The sequence below is a fragment of the Mercenaria mercenaria genome, chromosome 17 (assembly GCF_021730395.1).
Source record: "Mercenaria mercenaria strain notata chromosome 17, MADL_Memer_1, whole genome shotgun sequence".
In the NCBI taxonomy this organism is placed as follows: domain Eukaryota; kingdom Metazoa; phylum Mollusca; class Bivalvia; order Venerida; family Veneridae; genus Mercenaria; species Mercenaria mercenaria.
Genome location: NC_069377.1, coordinates 34,087,525 through 34,106,913, shown reverse-complemented (window position 1 = coordinate 34,106,913; position 19,389 = coordinate 34,087,525). Strand labels below are relative to the sequence as shown.

The 19,389-nt window shown below is 33.2% G+C and overlaps 1 protein-coding gene across 1 annotated transcript; it reads left to right on the top strand.

The window, feature by feature from the left end:
* The first annotated feature begins 11,106 nt into the window (after positions 1-11,106).
* LOC123537472 (uncharacterized) lies at positions 11,107-15,171 on the top strand. Its single transcript, XM_053527643.1, has 2 exons — positions 11,107-13,147; positions 13,559-15,171. Exon 1 carries the CDS (start codon positions 11,392-11,394, stop codon positions 13,135-13,137), a length of 1,746 nt encoding a protein of 581 aa, XP_053383618.1. The 5' UTR covers positions 11,107-11,391; the 3' UTR covers positions 13,138-13,147; positions 13,559-15,171.
* The last annotated feature ends 4,218 nt before the right edge of the window (positions 15,172-19,389 follow it).

The window sequence follows — 19,389 nt, the reverse complement described above, 5'->3', positions numbered from 1 at the left end:
CACGACATCGTTTAAAACCCGACGGTAGACACACCTAACGTGATGAATCATATACAATTTGAACTTCGGAAAGGAAAAGTATTTATGTCTCAAGTACAACTGTAATTACACGGATATTGACAGAATGTATGTATTAAAATCTAAATGATGGCCTTAAGATTTTCATCAAAGTATCAAAGTGACAGTATTTGAAGTGTCTAAAGGTTTAGTATTATAATTAAAACAAAAACGATCATATTTTAATACGTGTTTCATTAGGATTCTTTTAAAACATGTTGTATAACCTCTAGACACTGACTTATTGGAATTCGTATAGGTTCCAAATTGCTGTCTCTCAAAGTAAATTTCTATTTAGAACAAAGTGATGGTACAGAAAACATTTGTTGAATAGCTTGCCAGTATTTTGTCAAGACCGAGGGCAAATGGTTTTGATTATAGACTAGCAAGCCATTCAATAAGTGCTATATTATATGATTATTAGAAATGAACAATAATGTACAATAATGTACTTTCCATTAGGTTTGACTTAAGTCAAGCAGCAACAGTTCATGTTCAACTATACGCAGACCAATATTACGAACTATTTTGTTTCTTGTTTTGTCATATGGATGTAATCCTCACATGAAGAATTCAACGCCCCTAGTGGGGCTCGAACTCACATGAGTGAGGCGCAAGTGATTTGAAGTCAGCGACCTTAACCACTCGGCCACGGAAGCCCCTTCACAAATTATGGACTGGAAATTCATATAAGGAGAGATATAATGATGTTTCTTCATAACACTACAACATGTTTTTCCAAGGTAACACTATGTTGTCATTTACATTATATGTTAATTTTGTAAGCAGGATTACTTTTATTTACAATGTCCTGTAATTCTGGAAACTCTCCAGTTTGTTTGCCAAATGCCGTTCCAAGGCGATGACACAGGCCATTACAAGGCGATATCACAGGCCGTTCCAAGGCGGTGTCACGGGCCGTTCCAAGGTGACGACACAGGTTGTTCTAAGGCGGTGTCACAGGCCGTTCCAAGGCGGTGGCACGAGGCCGTTCAAGGCGGTATCACGGGCCATTTCAAAGCGATAACACGGCCGTTTCAAGGTGGTGCCATGGAGCGTTATAGGGCGGTGTCATGGACCGTTCCAAAGCGTTGTTACAGATCCTTCCAATGCGGTGTAACACTGTATTTTTGTTTGTTCGTAGAGTATTTGCTCAGTTAAAATAGTGAATATGCGTCAAATTTATTACAATATTACCTGGAAGCATAGCAATCATGCACAACAATAATGGGTTTGGACTCCGTGTCCTTGTATTTTCTGTTCCTATTAGGGTCACTGAGAGCATTAACTTTTACTGTAACAGAATTCCACTCAAGCCGGTGCTAGTGGGCGTGGGATCGAACAGACTCAATGAAACCTAGTCTGTTGTTATTGTGCTTTGTAACGTTCTGTTGAAAAGTAACTGATTAACCGCAAGAACTTATACCTGTTTTAATTCAGTTAGGAAATGACGAGGTTTAGAAATGCCGTCCGAGACAGTTTTGCAATAAATCACTGTAAAGTGATACAAAATTGTTTAACCACAGTGACCTCATTTCAGAATTTATATCCAACAATAAAGATTTTATAATTATACAGAGATGGATTTTATGTGTTTAGTATAGGATGACACTTAATTTCCATCCAGTGTGAAATTTTAAACTCTCCTACAAGCTTATGAATACTGTCGGACTCATAAAATATGTACCTTTAACTAAGGAAGATTTTGAAATTTACAGATCCATTAAGCGTATCTAATTCAGAAGTTTTATGGCAGAAAATAGCATAACTTAATGCAACATGTTTTTATAACTTTAATTATTACAGCTGTCATCAGTGTCAATTAGACTGAATTAAAGCAAACCTTTAAATGGATAGGCGGAATAGTACATAAAGAAATAAAATCTTTTGTAATTATTGCGGAATCCATGTTTCTTATATTTTACTGATACTCTTAGTTAAAATAGATTGATTAATTTTTACTGTGCCGATATGTGTGTGTAGTTTTCACTATTTTGCTGACCTGAACTACGTATGTCATGTTAGGAATAAGAACCTCTTTCTACTTTTCTTAAATGGCTGAGCGATATAGGGTAGATAGATCATGGTCATAGTACAGTATCCCTGTGGAAATTTATTAAAAAAGAACTAGAATTGTTTTCGTTTTAATTGATTTAACAAACTAAACTCAGACATTCATTGATATAGTCAATTTCATATACACTACACAATTGTATTTTCGTCAGTATAAACACTCAATGTTTTTGTAATTTCTGGTCCTGTGAGATCATGTATTCAACTCAATGTATCTTCATTATAGAGGCCATCTTCAGCTTATGTTACTGTGTTGGGGGATGAGGCGTATTGCACTTTTCATTACCCTAAGGGAGAGTTTTGCTTGGATGCGTGTTCAGAATCTTACCATTCTGATTTTTTACTGTATTAAGCCCCTGAATGGAGACACAGCCTTTCACTCGTCAATCAATCCGTTCTTATGTAAATGAGCTACATGATGCTCTTGAGTTGATATTTGTTTGATACCAAATGTAGAGAAATGTTTTTAATTGACTGGCTATGGTAAAAAAGATTTAAATACGATACTGACTAGGACTTATCACCCATCAAAGCTTTAATTGTTTCTCTCATAGGTCGCGTCTAAACATGGCTACTGTTGTAAAATTTGTAACACGAGGTTAAGTATTTGACACTGGTAGTCAACACAAAGACATAAGTCACCGGATCAAATGGCAAGGTCATTCTTGGAGGTTTAACTGATCAAAAATCTAGGTCATGTTCGATGACGACGTACCACACAACGTTCTATGTCCATGTACACCAAGGTCGAGTCACTCTTAGATGCCAAATGTTTAACAGGTCTTTTCACTTGTCTGGATGATAATTGTAAGATGAATGTTTGATCGTACTGATTCAAACAGGTTGCATTTTCAGATCAAAGCTAAAGGTCGCAGATACCAAACACTTACAGGTCATATAGCTATGCCCTTCATTAAGATATATTTTGCAACAAACTGGATTGCATGTTTGCGTTCAAGGTACCTAATACGTATTTGTTAAATAATTTCAGACACGTTTATAACTGGAGGTTATCTTTTTGTTAATTGTTTAACGACACCCTGACCCGAAACTTTCATAGGTCAATGTGGTACTATCCAGCATTCAGAGAAGCCCTATGTGCCCCTCTCGGCATTATTGAGTATATAGATGGGCACCTGGGTAGAACCACCGACCTTCTGTAAATCAACTGGATAACCTCCTAAACCCCAAGCGATATGTAGAACCCACATCGATAAGGGGTAAGTGATTCTATGTCAGTCCGGAACCTTAGCAATTCGGGCATGGACACCTGCTCTTTTTGTTTAATTATCAAATTGAATTTATTGTCGACTAACTGAGTAATAAAGTTTTCCTTTTATGAATGTTGTTGAGAAACATTTTATAATAGTGATAATTGTTCATTAAAGTAAGCTGGAATGATTTTAGAGAAAGATAAACAAAGTTAACCTCAAGCATAGCATATGATCAACAGATAACCTGTTCGACCAGCAAGCTATTCACAAAATGTACTCTAATGACATTAATAAAGAACGAAATCAACCAGGCAATACATTCAAAACAGATGGTTGTTGCTTGTTGTTGGATTCAACGTCAAACCGGCACAACTATAATTCATGTAGTGAATTTTCAGCTTACATGGTAGAGGAAGATTAAAGGTGTACCCAACGTTCGTTAGGCAGCTGGGTGGCTTCCGCATTTAAAAGAATTATACACCCAAAGTGAGGTTTCGAAATCACATCTATTTTAAACTCTCGGCCTCGGAGCTGTTTAAACCTGTAGCTGTGATATTTTATTCACGCAATCGATATTTAATTTTAACCGTTTATTTAATTGATGTAAATAACGAACATTTTGCAATCCAAAATTTCATTTAGACATTTAAATATTCTTTATTTCAATGCAGATAATTCAAATTCTCCGTCTTAAAAAAAAAACCCCAAAAACCTTTTTACCCTGCTGTATTTGGTAGAAAAATACCTTTTTGTAATACAATAGAACAGCATATATCATAGTAAGGGTACTGTTGTTTTTATATGTACTTTGAAATATGGAATAAAACAAAAGATTATTCGAAAACTTGAAAAGCAAAATACAACAATAATTAACATTCCATAAGAAGACATCAGACTAAGACGTGATTAGGTTTCGGGATATAAAACTGAAACATCAGAAGTACACACACTCATGGTGATCTAAAATCTCTGTAGTCTAAGTAGCGTAGATGCTCATTAGAAATGTCAGGGTATGATAAATTCTCACAGAAGTGAAATGTAATTACATCCATCGTTATACCGATGTCTGATAGTAGTAAAAACTGTTGTGTTTGTGTCAGCGTTGACATAAAATTCCCTCCAGAAACAAGCACGTCCTAAAAATATGCAAAAATAAAATGAAACTTTTAACACGGCTGCATTTAATTGCCATTTATACAAAAAGAAAGTAAAATACCTTTATATAATCTGCAATAATCAGGGGTTGACGCGTGGACCGATAAGGGAGCATTATGACGTCAACTATATCAAATTGCCACATGACGGCCGGGATATTACTACTTAGATAAATGAAACCTAGAAATATTTTATCAAAATGTTGCAATGCCCATTAAGAATGAAAACAGTTAAGGTCTTCTTGTCGTTTAATTTACCACGGTTTATCGATGAGATGCCCAGATCTAAAGAAATAACTGCGCATCTGATCTCTGAACCGTGATAAGTAAGACGACAAACTAGTCAAATGCCTTGATTATCTGTTAAATAGAATGACTAGTGAAAATGCATAGTAAAATAGAGCGACAATTGTTTCCAGACGACAATTCAAGACATAATTAATACGTAGTACCTATTGCAGCATTAAGTATATAAACTTAAAGAATTTACTGGTTGACTGTAGAGGAATAAAAAAAAAATAACAAAACAAAAATATTGAGGTATTCTTTGTTATCAGTTTTCATTTTACACTGGTATTGGTAACAATGCTGTAAATGACAGTGTTCAAAGGCATATTTATGGTTTGATTATCACAAAGTTTCACGCAAAGGTTTTACTTTTCAGATAAAGTTATGTTTCAATAGCTCTCTACATGTTTACATTTTCTGCAATAGAGAAAATTTAATGAAATAAATTATAAAGTTCTAAAGTACTATAGATGTTATGATTACATTTTGTAAAGACGACCTTTACAAAACATCTTCTAGGTCACAAAATGTTTTTTACATTCTTTTATTAGTTTGAAACTTTCTCCTGAGCTACCAGAATTAAATTCCGTTTAGATGAGTCTTCATTCTCTTCAAAACTTTTATTTTTATCTAAAATGTGACATTTTATCAATATAATGCTAGTAGATAAATAATTTAGAATGTTAATTTTCTATGACGTCACACACATGGGAAGCATCAATTAGGTGCATATTATGTTCCTCCTTGTCATTTGTCAGTTTGCATATCATGTGTTATTGAAAGAAACAGAAACAAGAAACCGCAGCTTACAACTTGTTTCTCGCTTTGTGTCACAACTTTTTATTGAATTTTAAATCTGTATAATAAGTAAATAAGCAAGTGAATACCTTTGAGCTTAGAATTGATCAGTTAAATTAATGTGATATAATGTATGTAATTTTGCCGTTGAAAGTCACTGTCATTTAGGAATGAATTATATCGGGTGGGGTTAACAATACGTTGGAAACGACTAAACTATACTTAGTCTTATCATTGAAGAATAAATGAATGTGTCAAAAGAAATGGTGTATGCTCATTTTTTTTATTTCGTATCGAACATGTTCTGATGTGGAAAAGTGCATTTTGATAACTTGGGTTCTGGAACTAATGTACGCACACAATACTGTGATAATTATAATGGTATCTGGTTACTGTAAAGCAAAGAATTATGCCTTAGTTTGACAGATTTTAAATTAACTCTACGCTTTCTTTCATTATATGTAACATATGATTGGCTGCAATGTTTACATTACCCTATGAATGCAATTAGGGTTGTCATACTGGCATTTAACACAGCCACACTGCGTGAAGTAGATATATAATGAACATGGCGAAGATTGGAAATAGTGCAACATGAGTATTTGCTAAATTAAGTTGTTGAGTCAAGTCACTGGATTTACATTAAGGTTTTGGGTTGCTTCATTAATGTATAAAGCAAGTCTTATTGAAATATACTATATCAAGATGTACACGGTATGTTTAGTGAAAATAACGAACAAATCTTTACAATAGGCAGGATATACAGTATATTCAAAAGCAAGAAGAACTGACAAACTCTTGGAGAAAGAGTACAGATATGATTTTATTCTTTTATTTTTACAAAATGATAGTTTGCCAAAAACTGATGCTATTTTTAGAACTTGAAACAGTTACATCACGTGACGTACGTCGTTCACTTTCTGTACTTAAGCTCTAAATATTTTGATATATTTTATCCCGATGAAGGTCATAGTAATGACCGAAAACGGTAGATTTAAACAAACAACCAAGCTAAACTTATATCCGGTCTTGACGTGTAGTTCCTCTATTTCTCCACTCTGTCCAATATGTTAAAATGAAATAGAAGTTACATATAAGTATGTCCACGAGACCTCAGATGCCATAAATATCACATGCATTTGAACGTGTTAGCAGATATTGTGGATCCGAGAAAAATCATGTCACGCGAGGCGATAAATGATACACCCATTGCAAGATCACGTGCAAAACTAATTTCGCATGTACAAGCCACTGCTCAATTATTTTCCAATATCATACGATCATGAATAATTTATAGTAATTTTGTCAAAAATAGGTTTATGATTGGAAATATTACTTACGAGATATTTGAAATATAAAAGCGGTTAGTATTGAAAACTCCACATGTATGTATAAACTACTCGCTTATTTATCAACAAGCTATAGTAACGTGGGCAAACTGTTCAGCGAATGACACACAATGAAAGTAACGTAAATGAGAAGTGTAATTTAATACACAATATAATTGATGTTTTAATTTTGTTTTAATTTTAAAAAAGGAATAATATATTGTATAAAATGTATGGCAGAGTGTTACTGTCATTTGTATATGTTCTACGCTCGAACTTAAATTTTCCTGACACCAAATTAGGAATGACTAAAAACAAACAAACTCGTGTAAATTCATCAAAGCATTTAGCGACGGTATCTCTAAAACTAGACTGAAGCATTTAATACAGGAGAAAATACTGTTTTTCCTGAGGCAAGAAATGAAATGCTAACAAACGTCTATAGATACTAAAACATAAATATTTGTCGATTGGAGGATGCGCTAATTAGTCTCTCAGATGTTTGTTTTATAATGTATCATCGACTGAAACTTAATGAAATCAAACTGCTGATATAAAGACTAATTAATCTCTTTCTTTTGATTTTGCTAATGTTTACATTGATACTATGAAGTAATTGGTAAAAAGTTTCAAATTTGAAAATGGGTCAAAGGTCAGCACTAAGTACATGAAATGACATATTAAAAGTCTAATTATATTTTCTACGGAGTAAAACATTTTGTCATAAAAAAACAATTAGGAAGGTAGGGTCTAGCACCAACATACAAAACAATATGTAACATATCAAATTTAGCTGACAAAACCTGGTACACCATTTTTAGTGATATTTCCAATTAATTTATTAAATTGTTCATTTAAAACAATAGCTATCTTAAACTGATTCTTAGATTCCCTTCCTGTATGATTAACATCAAATGCATTTTAATAATTGTTATGCCTTAGCTGGTGTTAATTTGTAAAGACTGTTTGTCCATGTAAAAACCTTACACTTAATTATCATAACAGCAGGCTATTGCCGTAATTCCCCTCACCGTATTTAGACTATGTAGCATTATGATTTTCAGGGTCATTAAGTCTGTGCGGAGGTGTTAGGAGTTGTGGGGTTTAAAAACAATATCTGTTATCAATTTGCTTGGATACGTTTTAAGCTTACATATCATTTTCATACATGTTGTAATAAGTTATGGAGAATTAAACAATCAACGTCTTGTATTTTACAACCTCCTATATTTTTTGGAACATGAAAGGTTTAAATTTCATTTTTTATTTTAGGTATCACAATCTAAATCGCGACAATTGTATGAACGCATATGGAAAATAATATGTCTTATCTAAAACTAAATTTTGTATCATTGATTTATACTATTTTGACAAAGAAAGATTATAGACCAAACATTCATCGGCTTGGAGTGCAAATATAAAAAGAAGTGACTGAAGAAACGACACGAGATTATCATAATCATATAAGAATATTTACTAAGATAAATGTTTGCGATTTTTAAAAATTAAATCCAATAGTATAGAAAACTTGCCAAACACATAGATGTCGTCATGAAAGTTAAAACGGGCATACTCAGAAAATCCGAAACCAATCTGGACTATGTAAAACAAAGAGGTATGTTACAGCGGGCAGTTAACCTTACCAGTATTCCTGGCCTCTGTACTAGTACAAACCGGTTCTCCGCAAGAAACTGCCAACTTCCCCCATGAGTCAGAGATGGAGGACGTATTATTGTCTTTTAACAAATCGTCAGATGATGGACGACATATGCTCTATTATCCTTGGTTCTAACGAGCTTATAAATAAATACTAAAATTATAACTATTATTAATTAAAGTTTACAATGTTGTGAATAAACTCAAACGTTGCACTATAAAAAATAATTTCATACTTTTTGACCGACGAAAGAAAGATGTTATACTATAATGCATATATTATGCAAGAGGGCAATTCGTGTTATAACGAAAAAATGTATCGCAAATAGCGTGTTCAAAAATCTAAATCTTCTCACGTTTGAAGACAGACCCAACAAGATTCTAATAGTGATGATTACCCCTAGACAGCAATTTATTGTCAGGGGAACAGGGGTATTGAAAATATGATACATTGCATTTGTATATTGTACATGGAGAAAATGTACAAAGATTTACAAAAATGTTGTGTAAAACTGTATATTGTGCGTTTTATTCGACCTGGCGGAGTTAATCTCTGACTTTTGCAAATAATGGTAATCTCATAAAACGGGCAAAATAGGTAGTGCAATATAATTGTTCCATTCCGTAACCAACGACTAAAGTTCAACGCCACATTGGTTGCAATGTAAGTAAGATAGCCACTGAATCAGAAATCAGGTTGCCAACTATACTACACATCCTACACAATAACGCAGTCGACCGTCACGAAATCCCGCCCCGCCAGGTCGATTAAAAGGCACAATAAGATCTGCAGATTTCATTGCTGTACCTTAGAAAGAAGGAATAAGGTCAGTATGTGCATTCAAAACTGTACAAGTGGTCCAAAATTTATGGCAATATTTTTAAAAAGAAGGAAGAAGGTCAGAAGGTCAAGGTCATGGTCAAGGGACCATGTAATCACTAAGGGTAATCAACTAATTATACTTAACAGCATATGCAAAATATTAGAAAATTATTGAAGTTTCTTTTTTTAATGTAACTCTATTCATATTTGAAACAAATAAAGGACCATTCCAAGCACGCAAACCTATATGGGGCCCATATGTACTATATCTGGGCAAATGTACCATACGGGTCCCATATGGGACCATGTGCTATATCTGGGCAAATGTACCATACGGGTCCCATATGGGACCAATATTGTAAGTATTTGCCCACATCGGACCCATATTGGACCCATATACAATGTCTCATCGATGTGATACACCAATGTATTCATTTTGAGTTGATAAATTGTGTCTAGTATAGAAATTCATTTGTATGTTTTCTTCGAATGATTGTACATTTTCTTTGGTCTCAACAGAAACATGTTTTCCCAGAATGGTCCTATTTGGGTCCCAAATTGTAAGTATTTGCCCACATCGGACCGATATGGGACCCATATACAATGTCTCAGTAAAGTCATATATCACGTCAATAAGTGTTGTCACTAGAACATGTATAAACAATCGTTTTTCTATGTTTTGTACGAATTCAAATACATTTCTTTGGTCTCAAAAAATACGTTTCCCAGAAGGTTTCCATATGGGTCCCATATTTCCCTTCGTGACTGTTCGGACATTGTTTATATTTATATTTATTTACTTATTTATTTTGTATACGTGCAAAAATATTGTAACGATTTGACAATCATATGTTAACAAAAAAAAGGAACTTTAAAAAAAATGAAATCTAGCGAGATAATTTGAATCGGGCGCAATTTTGAATAGGATAACGTCCATAATGGCAACATAGTTGTGTTGTTGATAGATATATAATTTCAGCAAGCACCTTTCGCAGTTCTTAAACAGGTAAGAGTTTTAATCATTATAAATAGCTAAATGAACAGTTTTTGTTTAAATTATAGGAAACAACTTTGATAAATACACTGAAAAGCTGTTTTTCACGTGTTTTCACGACCCTTGTGGGCAAGGCTGTATTGGACCCTTATGGGCTATATCTGGGCTTGGCCTGGACAAAGGCACCAAAGATACATGTCAAAAGTCTAAAAAGCATTTCATTATACTTTCATGACATGTTAATACCATTTTCTTGTGCAGTACAAATCTATCTCTCAGATGCGTACTTGGTTATCTTTCTAATCTTGTAGATTTGTCATTTATTTTCTTAGAAACATGTAAAATGTTTGCAAATATGTCATGATATTTGGCAAATAGTCATAACTGTTATGGACATGTGCTCAGACTTACTTGAAAGGAACGGAGATAAACGAAATTGAGATTGTAGCAGTTAAAATATTAATCAAAGTACACGAAATACAAAACAAATGCTGCGGTTAAACTAATTTGAATTTACCTTGGTAACAAGATAACCTACCTCCTTAATATGTCACCTTCTTAAAGTTATTATCATTGTTATACATAAAATTCAACAAATTTTGACACTCTTTTTAGCCTTATCAGGACTGCACGAACTACATAATGTTTGTGTTGCTACAATTTTTCTAATCAGATTGATTTAAACTTGATATATAATGACAACGGTTATCTCAAACAGACTTTAAAAAGGAGGTTCAAGTATTTTGCGATGCATTTATCAGTGTGTACATATTTGGATTGTGATTTTAGTCAGAAGAAGAGTAAGTTTAGACTAAACTATGGACTTATAAGACATTATGAAAAGTCCATTAACACAATGGTATTATATAATTTATGTTTTTGATAACAACAAGTTCTGCTGTTTAAAGGTGAAAACTAGGACATTATTCAATAAAAACAAACTATTTTGATTACAAAAAATATAAGGAGCTGTTTATAAGATATAATATAATCGAGTATCAAAATCATGGCAGTGTCAGATCGGAAGGTTTCTGATTTTCGTGGATCGGTATCTAAAGGTTCAACAGAGGATTTTGACAAAAACTGTGAACCGTGCCTAGCTACTGGTCAGTATATGCAAGCCCATGGATTTTGTGTGGACTGTCAAGAATATGTGTGTAAAAAATGCTTTGCTTATCACCAACGGATAAAAGCTACACAACATCATAATCTTCTTGATATAGATAACATGGACAAACACACCATTCATAGTACAGATTCGGCAGTGTGCATAGAAAAATGTCATACTCACAAAAATGAGATCATCAAGTTCTTCTGCACAAACCATGAATTTCTTGGATGTAGTGATTGTATAACTCTGAATCACAGCACATGTAAAATTGACTACATACCTGATAAATGTGCATGTATTGGTGATAGTGATGAATACCGGGAAACAATGATAGAACTGGATCGAAAGATGAAACATATGGATGCTATGCTCAAACAAGCAACACTACAAGCCAAGGAGGTAGATTCCTCCTATGACCATATCATAAAAGAAATTATTAAGTTCCGCAAAGAGATAAATGATCGCTTAGATCAGTTACAAAAGCAAATTCAGACAGAGGCTAATAAGAAGAAGTTCACAGATAAACAAAGAGTCCAAAAGGTGATTGAAACATGTACTGCAGCTTCTTCAGATATCATGAAATTCAAGTCAAGTTTGCAAGACAGCAAGACCTCACAAAAGAATGGACAACTCTACATCCTGATCAAACAAGCAAAATCCAAGCGAAAGTTGGATGATCTGAAGAATGTTCAAGAATCTTTAGGTAAGGCCAGCATTCAATACACATTTGAAAGAAACAAAGAATTAGAGAACATTCTTACTAATCAAGATGTATTAGGTAAGCTGAACTTATCCACTACCCTGGTGAAGAAAGAGCAGTTGAACCCATCTACTACTTTGGTGACTCCAAGAAAGAAGAATGTATTTGATAAATTAACTCACATAGGAGATATAAATGTAAAGACAATGTCAGATAAAAATAAATGTGGTATCACAGGATGTGCAGTATTGTCTTCTGATAGAGTGATGTTGGCTGATTACAACAACGAGAAACTGAAAGTAGTGGACACACAATGCAAAGCTGTGATACAAGAGAAGACACTTGACGCAGCCCCGTATGACATTGCTGTACTGCCTAAGGACCAAATTGCAGTGACATTGCAAAGTAAGAAAGAGATCCTTATAATGACAACGACTGATAAACTGTCAATCAACCGAAGTATTTCAGTGAAAAAAAACTGTAGTGGTATAACTTACCATCAAGGTCAACTCTATGTGGTTTGCTGGGATCCTGATAGTGTCCATTTAATTGATACCCAAGGTAATGTCAATAACATAATCAACCTAGACAATGAGATATGTGGCAGCCCAAACTACATACTGCTCAGTAAAGATGCCAAATACATCTACATCAGTAACACTTACAGCAACAGTGTTGTCAGTATCACATTACAGGGTGATGTATCAGATGTATACGAGAATAAGGATCTTAGTGGACCAGACGGAATGATGATGTTGGATGATGGATCATTGCTGGTGTGCTTCAATTATGAAAGCACCATTCATCATATCTCAGGAGACTTGAAGCAAGGTCAGACAGCCTTAGATGGATTACAGCACCCACAGTCTATATGCTATAATCACCATCAACAAGAAGTCTATATTGGTGGACACTGTGATCAGCTTAAGATTATGAAATAGCATACACTGTGTAAATAAGATTTAATCATGCCATTTTTGTAGCAATAAAGGACTTAAAAGGCCTGACTTAATGCATGTGCTTGTAATGAAAGCTCCACTCGTAGCATGCAATGGAAACAAATTTCTGCTTCAACACTTTTTACAACAAGTGAAAAATAATTAATCATAGATATTTTCTGTTCAAATTCAGATTGAAAGCAATATCTATATATGTCATATTTATTATACTCTCATTAACACCGTTTTTTTTTTGCAACAGTATTTATAGCAAATATTTTACTCTTGCAACTTATACGCAAATATCTTTGTAACCATTTATCATTATTGATTAAATCTGATCAAACACGTTGGTTTCATTTGTGATACTTGAAACATGATCTTTGTCACAATTGTGTACAAGTGGGCTTGTGTTGCATTTCAGGTAAATGAAGAATCCAAAGCATGTGTTTGCAATAAGATAGGTGGTATTGTAGTTACAACGCCTTTGCTCTAACCGTGACCTTTACCATAGTGTCAAAAAACAACAACAACAAACAAACTTTTAACCTCTCAGCTCTATCAAGCTACCTACAGACAAAGTTCTATTACGATATATATCATCCATTGTTACTGAGTGGATATACATTTTCTATTTTTAGTAACAGTGAATCAGTGCTTCGAATAAACTTGTTATACACCAAGCCTTTTAACAGTATGTCAATCCTAACTAAATTAGTTTTTATAAACTGGAAACCAGTAACTGTGAAGTTGACGCTATGGCATCTAAATGGCCCTTTCCTTTACCAATGCTCACCGAAACTTGCACATTAAAAGAACAAAAGTAGAGTTTACTGACTGGGCACATATAATTTAAAAGGCAATATGTCCCTTAAAACTCATTCCAATGGACAAAGAAGAAAATATGCGCTCATCCTCTTGAAAGAGAAGCGTCTTATGGATTTGTGCTGAATTCCAGGCAGAAGTTGCTGCGAAATTTTTCTGACTATGATGGCGCTACAATATACTAACGTTGAAGAATCAAAGGGCAATAAATCTGTTCAGTGAAAGAAATCAAACAGAAACAGGAAGATAATAATTTATGCACATCTGCCTTTGATAGTAAAGCTTCCAATGAAGTATGGCTAAATTCCAATCAGTGGTTGCTCATAAATACTCCGGATAAGAATTGTACTATAATATACTACTCTAGAATAATTAAAGGGCAATTACTCGGTACATTGTATAATATCATCCGTCCGCAACACAAATATAAAATGTGCATCTCCATTTGATGATGAACCTTTCTATGAAGTATGGCTAAATTCCAACCAGTGGTTGATGAGAAATACTCCGGACAACGAGCTTTGACAGGTAATAATATGGAAACTTTATATACTGACATTTAGCTAACATAACACAAAAGCTGATGATCCTGATGTTGATTTATGTTTTACGGCGCACCACAGTGTAGGCTACATACAGATACTGCATTTCAGCATTTATTCGTTCTTCACGGAAAGCAATGATCGTGAGAGTTCCATCCAGAAAATTTTGAATTGCTAAAATACAATGCAGAGTCATAACCTATCAGCTACCTTAAATGTTGTACTTACAACCACTACCTTAAAATGTTGTAATTTCATTTGATGACAATGACTTTTCGTGTTACATTATTTGCAGCAAAGTGCTCTTGAACAGTAAGAGAAATGCTTCAAAATGACTAAAGCATAAGAAACACTTTCAAAATGATCCAATGAATTGAAGAATATAACCAGTCTAGCTACGTTGTTACACAAATGTGATACCAATTTTTTTTTTTTTTTAATTTCTCGTTGTTGGATTATATATCTTATATTTCAGTATATAAATTTAGTGTAAACCAATGTATCATCATTGAGAACAATAAATAACTTTGGCTAAAAGATCAAAACGTAATAACGTTTCTTATTGTCGTAAAATTTCTTTAATGAAATTTATGCATGAATTATGCATTATTTTATTTTCATGCACTACTAAACTTTCTATCAGGGCCTCACTACAACTTATAAAATAACTGTCCATGTAAGTCATGAGAAGAGTGTGCATGTTGTTTATTGAATACAAAGAGATTTAAACAAATGTAGGTCATATTGTTTCTGCCTGATCAGTTGTTGGTAAAAGGACCTATTTGACTTTTCTTTCACTTCTTACCAATGTTTTATATTGACTTCAGTTTATTTGTCAATTCAGAGTTGTTTCCCTTAGATTTTCTGGGGTAGATACCATCTCTAAATCTTTTTTTTCTATATTTTAAACGAATTTAAATACATTTCTTTGGTCTCAGAAAATACGTTTCCCAGAGGGTTCCAATACGAGTCCCATATTTCCTTTTGTGACTGTTCGGACATTGTTTACATTTATATTTATTTATTGTGCAAAACTAGTGTTATGATTTGACAATCATATGTTAACGTGTTAACACATACACTGAATTTAACAAAAAAGGAACTTTAGAAAAAAAGAAACATCTCGCGAGATAATTTGAATCGGGCGCAATTTTGAATAGGATAACGTCCATAACGTAAACATAGTTGTGTTGTTGATAGATATATAATTTTAGCAAGAACCTTTCGCAGTTCTTAAACAGGTAAGAGTTTTAATCATTGTAAATAGCTAAATGAACAGTTTTTGTTTAAATTCTAGGAAACAACTTTGATAAATGCAGTGAGAAGCTGTTTTTCATGTGTTTTCACGACTATTGTGGGCAAGGCTATATGAGACCCTTATGGGCTATATCTGGGCTTGGCCTAGACAAACGCACCACATATGTCCAAAGTCTAAAAAGGATTTCATTATACTTTCGTGACATGTTAATATTATTTTCTTGTTCTGTACAAATTTATCTATTAGATGCTTACTTGGTTATCTTTCTAATCTTGTAGATTTGTTATTTATTTTCGTAGAAACATGTTAAATGCTTGCAAATGTATTATGATGTTTGGCAAATAGTCATAACTGTTATGGAAATGTGCTCAGACTGACATTATTTTTTCCATTTTACAGAATGCCTTTACAAAGAATCTGTGAGGAAGTGTCTTGGAGATGCAACAGATTAAGAGAATCAATTTAAATTAATGAAATGGTGCAGTATATACTATTGACTTGACTGTTTTATTTCATTTGTTTATAAATGGTACAATGCAATAACAAACTAGAGCTGTCACTAGAGGTGATGAATGTACTTGTGTGTGAAGTTTCATTAAATGGTGTGCAAGGGTTCGGAAGATTTGGCTTGCACAAGATTGCATATGCAGACTGTATGTATATAGTATGTTTACAAAAAACAAAGTCCCATTACTTTGCAGTTTTTTTTTCTGAAGGAACCTTACATGCACCATGTACAACTAGGGTTATTACTGATTACTTGTGGTAATTCTAATTAAATTGTGTGCATTGGTTAACGAGATTAGGCGCCCACAAAATTGCATTATGCAGACTCTATAATATATATAGTACAGTATCAAAAATCAAAGTCTTGTAACTCTGCAGATTGTTTTCCTGAAAGAACCTAACATGCACCTTGCACAACTACTGTTGTTACTGATCACATCTGTGAAGTTTCATTAAATTGTGTCACTTTATTTAGCACTAAGTACATGAAATGAGATATAAACAGTTTAATTACATTTTCTACACAGTAATACATTGTCATAAAAATAACTCTGAAGGTAAGGTTTAGTACAAACATACAAAGCAATATTTTACATATCAAATTAACTAACAAAACACATCCTAACACTGGCTTGACGTAATGGACTTCATGATTCAAAAGGACAAGAAAAATAACACTGAGTCCAAGTTCGGAGATATAATTATGATTAATGTGTTTGGAATTGTAAAGTACATTCAGTGTTACCCTCATGCCGACGGTAATGGGTGTGAAGAGTGTTGCACATTTCAATACCTATAATGAACAGACTTTATCAAACCGAACCTGTTATCAATTTCTTAGTTGTTTTCTATGCTTCCAAAGGAACTTCTTATAGATTTTGATACGCTGCAAAAGACAGCACAACTATGTTTAATGAGACATTACATTTTCAACAGAAAAACATCATGTCATACTGTATATGTATCGCTCTTAAGCCCCAGTCTAAGTTTTAGACAGATAAGGTTTATTTTATACAGTCTCAGGTGAGTAGCTTTTTTGCAGTGTCAGCCTAAGCTAAAATGTTGAAGTTAATCCTCGGACTGGTCACATTTTTATGTATATTTTTGCATTTGCTTAATGTTGACAAAAAAGGTATATGGACACATGAAATCTTTAAAATAATTACAATGGACATATTTGTGAATGACATATCAACAATATTATTAGATCACATGGGTATATCGGAGAAAACGGGGTTCTTTTTACTTTTTGTAACATGAAGGTTTAAATTACACTTTTTACTTTACGTATCACAATCTAAATCGCGATAACTGTATGAACGCATATGGAAAATAATATGTTTTATCTAAAACAAAATTTTGTACCATGAATTTATACTATTTAGTACTCTATTTTGACAAAGAAAGGTTACAGACAAAACATTCATCGGGAATTTTATTTATCTTAGAGTGCAAAAACAAAAAAAAGTTCCTATTTGAAGAAGGCTGAAGAAACGACTCGAGATTACGATAATCATATAAGAATATTTACTAAGGTGAATTTTCACAATTTTCAAAATTTAATTCCACTTGCCGAACACATAGATGTCATAGAACAAGTTAATATGATAAATAACAACTGTAACATATTTCAATATATCTTAACAACAAGAGTTTATACATTCAAATAATTTTACGAGGGCTACGACATTCGAGATGCATATATATATATATTGTATGTACACCGATGTGTAGTTACATTGTATGTATACTGATGAGCCGATAGGCGAAACTAGTTTGTATTTTTATAACTAAATACTGTTGGAAAGGCATGTAAAGTCATTTTATTTATTTGATTTATAGACTTCCATCTTGTGCCGAGTCTTTTCATTGTCAAGTTTATATATATATATAGTCAGTAAAATCCTTACATCGGTCAAACAAAGAATGAACTGTGCCGACGAATGACATTACACAGACAACAAACTAATAACGATGAATTACGTATTCTGAAAGTGAATAAACATATCCATCAATGCTCTAGTGGGAAGTTTAATATATTCCCTCTGTACAAGAATCTGACAAACAGTGACAGTTTCAGTGAACACTGCGGGGAATCACATGATCAAAATAATCTCTACACCAAATTACTTAATAAATAAATATGGGATAATACTGACGCATCTTTTGCTGTAAATCTAAAATATAGCCTATCATATGGCAGCATATATGTATCATAAAACTACATAGGTTTCAATCACAATCACCTTCTGATTATCTAGAACACTTCAAGAAACTGATACTTCTTATTTTCCTTAGTGCTTGTAATTACAGGATATCTATCATTATTGTCAACTACATGATAATTTAACAATTTTCATTAGTCATATGATAAGCTATGTTTAAATTTCATATCTTATCATAAAAGGAAATTTATTCATGTTCTTCAAAATATAACTTTGGTTTAGAGATAATTTTGATCATGTGATTCCCCACAGAGGAGAAGAGAAAGAACTATATTTCATAAAAATATTGAAACCGGAACTTAATAGCGTCTGACATTTGTTAAACAAGTCCGCGCGCTTGGCGGACCCTAAAAACTGTTGTTGTTTATAATACGTAATATGAATTTCCTATATATATAGATGTTTGCTCATTTACCTTGACACTGAGAATATATAATCATAATTGTTAAAAAGTTAATGTTATCAACTGTGTACACTTTACGAACCAGCAATGCTTTGTTTTCTAATTTTTTTTATCTCTTTTCCTTCCTGTAATACAGTTGTATCTTTAAATTTTATTACCTCCCTTTAATTTTTGATGCTATTTTGATATGTGCTTAAATATCACTTTTGTCATAAAGAACTAGTGGGTTATTTGAATATTTTTTTCTTTTTACAGTATCCATAATTGATTTTTAAGCCATCATTTCTTTTAATTCAATTATCTAAATGTTATTCCTTAACTTATGTGTCGAGCTAATACATGTTTTAACAATACTTATTATCTCCCCTTTTTGAATGGTACAGTATCTGTTTCTGCTAAGTTTTGTGCATGCACACATGGGAATTTTTGAGATGTATTATACATTTTTTCGTTTGCTACAACGTCTGTTTACGACGTTTCCCGTATTTTCCCGTA

Bases quoted from the DNA above. Each gene is read 5' to 3' on its own strand.
- LOC123537472 (XM_053527643.1), top strand. From the start codon at position 11,392: ATGGCAGTGTCAGATCGGAAGGTTTCTGATTTTCGTGGATCGGTATCT.